Below are 2,232 nucleotides of genomic sequence, written 5' to 3' on the forward strand. Positions count from 1 at the left end.
TGTGTAGAGGAGGAGAGAGAGGGAGAGGGGGGAGAGAGCGAGCGCAAGAGAGAGAGTGAGAGAGATGAAATAAGCGTAGTCTCGAGCAGCAGCAGCAGCAGCAGCAGCAGCAGCAGCAGTTTTCCTGAGCGCTCAGTCAGACTGATACAGCTGTGGATCAGATACAGCCTGTGTTTCTTCATGAGTCCCAGGAGACTCACTGAGACAAAGACAAAGACATGGACAGATGGAAAGAAAATGAAATGTGGACAGAGTGAGAGAAACAGAGGAAGAGAGAAGCAAACTGCCACCAGAGCAGCAGCAGATAACAGAGACTGAGAGGAGGCAGAGGGAAGAAGCCCGGGAAAGTCTGCTTCTCTGGAGCTTTGGAGGCTGATCAGTCCAGAGGAAGAGGAAGAGGAAGAGGAAGGAGTGGGTGAGGAGGTGGAGGAGGAAACAAAGAGGCCTCTGGGACACAGTGACGGTGCCTACGGTGCCAACTGTGGTGCCACCTTCACCCTTTCCATCTCTGGGGGAGAGTGGAAGGGTGAGGACGGCCGACGGACTGGCAGGACGGCGAAGTTACGATGGTGGGAGGGTGCGCGGGGGAAGCTGGGGGGGGACGGGGGACGTCCGACGGGACCTGCCCCTGCCCATGGGCCGGGGATCCTGGGCCGAGCAGATGAGCGAGATGTCGCTGAGTGGGCGAGACAGCCTCCCCCAGGAGGGGGGGAGGAACGCCAGGGTCAGGAGAGCCGTCCGTATCTCCTCCCTCGTGGCTCAGGAGGTGAGTGTGTGTGTGTGTGTGTGTGTGTGTGCGTGTAATCAGTGAAATACATGTGCTGTGTAAATGTTCTGTCATCAGTGGTCTGAGCTCTGCTACACGTGACCTTTGACCTTGTCACTGCTGATGTGGTGGAGCAGAGGATCAGGGTTTGGGTTTTTATCAGAGCAGTTGAAATATGATGCACTTTTGTTTTTTTAATCCTTATCGTCTGATAAAATACAGCAGTTTAATAAAAACAAATCTAAATGTTTCAATTCATTTGACTGTGATGAATGAGATCAACTGAGAACAAAAATGTGTCAATTCACACAAATCAATAACAATAAATCAGCTGATCATCATTGAATTATTGGCTGATTGATCAGTGAAGCTTTACTTGAGCCTGGACTGAGTTCAAGTGAAGCTTCTCATCATCACACTTTAGAGTGAAGTGAATGTTTACCACACTTTTGTTAAAGACAAACACAGTCACTGTAATATTTCACCTCAAGCATAAAGCAGAAACACTTGTCTGTAGTTTGGCATTTAAAAACAATGAGCTGTTCCTCTCTGGGTGATCATTTTCAAACTTAACACAAGCACAAATCACCAGTGGCCAAAATGAAAAGGGCACCGACTGTGAAAAACGAAAACGGCACAGATTCCACAACACTGTGCAGCAGTGGGACAGGAGCCACGAGTTTAATATCTCACATACTCACACAGGTACAGGGACGTCCATTACAGTAACAGACGGACATTTACTCTAAGGACGTCCTCTGGGACACTGTCATGTAGAGACAGAAGGACACTCACAGGAAACATGTTTCTCTACAGAAACCAGCTCAACGTTAGTGTTGTTAAGGGCAGGGTCTGCTGTTCCTGTTACTGTGCAGCTCACAACTTTCAGAGATAACATGTGCAACAAGTGTGAGACCACTAACATACGACAACTACAGGAAGTGACATCACCCCTGACTGACACCTACAGGAAGTGACATCACCCCTGACTGACACCTACAGGAAGCGACATCATCCCTGACTGACACCTACAGGAAGTGACATCATCCCTGACTGTCATTACACGCTGAATCATTTTAGAAACAATGCAATGCATTCACCTGTGAACGACAGTCAGTCACCTGTGAACGTCAGTCACCTGTGAACGTCACTCAGTCACCTGTGAATAACAGTAATTCACCTGTGAATAACAGTCATTCACCTGTGAATAACAGTCATTCACCTGTGAATAACAGTCATTCACCTGTGAACGTCAGTCAGTCACCTGTGAACAACAATCAGTCATCTGTGAATAACAGTCATTCACCTGTGAACATCAGTCACCTGTGAATGTCAGTCAGTCACCTGTGAATAACAGTCAGTCATCTTTGAATAACAGTCAGTCACCTGTGAGCGTCAGTCAGTCACCTGTGAAGGTCAGTCAGTCAACAACAGTCAGTCACCTGTGAAGGACAGTCACCTGTGAA

At 48.2% G+C, this 2,232-nt stretch overlaps 1 protein-coding gene across 1 annotated transcript in view; it reads left to right on the plus strand.

The window, feature by feature from the left end:
* The first annotated feature begins 615 nt into the window (after positions 1-615).
* LOC122777972 (potassium voltage-gated channel subfamily H member 2-like) overlaps positions 616-2,232 on the plus strand; it is a 31,272-nt gene continuing 29,655 nt past the window's right edge. The window contains exon 1 of the mRNA XM_044039465.1: positions 616-766. Coding sequence (XP_043895400.1) covers positions 635-766 — 132 coding nt within the window. The 5' untranslated portion in view covers positions 616-634. The remainder of the gene's footprint in view (positions 767-2,232) is intronic.

Source organism: Solea senegalensis, linkage group LG1 (genome assembly GCF_019176455.1).
Source record: "Solea senegalensis isolate Sse05_10M linkage group LG1, IFAPA_SoseM_1, whole genome shotgun sequence".
Lineage (NCBI taxonomy): Eukaryota > Metazoa > Chordata > Actinopteri > Pleuronectiformes > Soleidae > Solea > Solea senegalensis.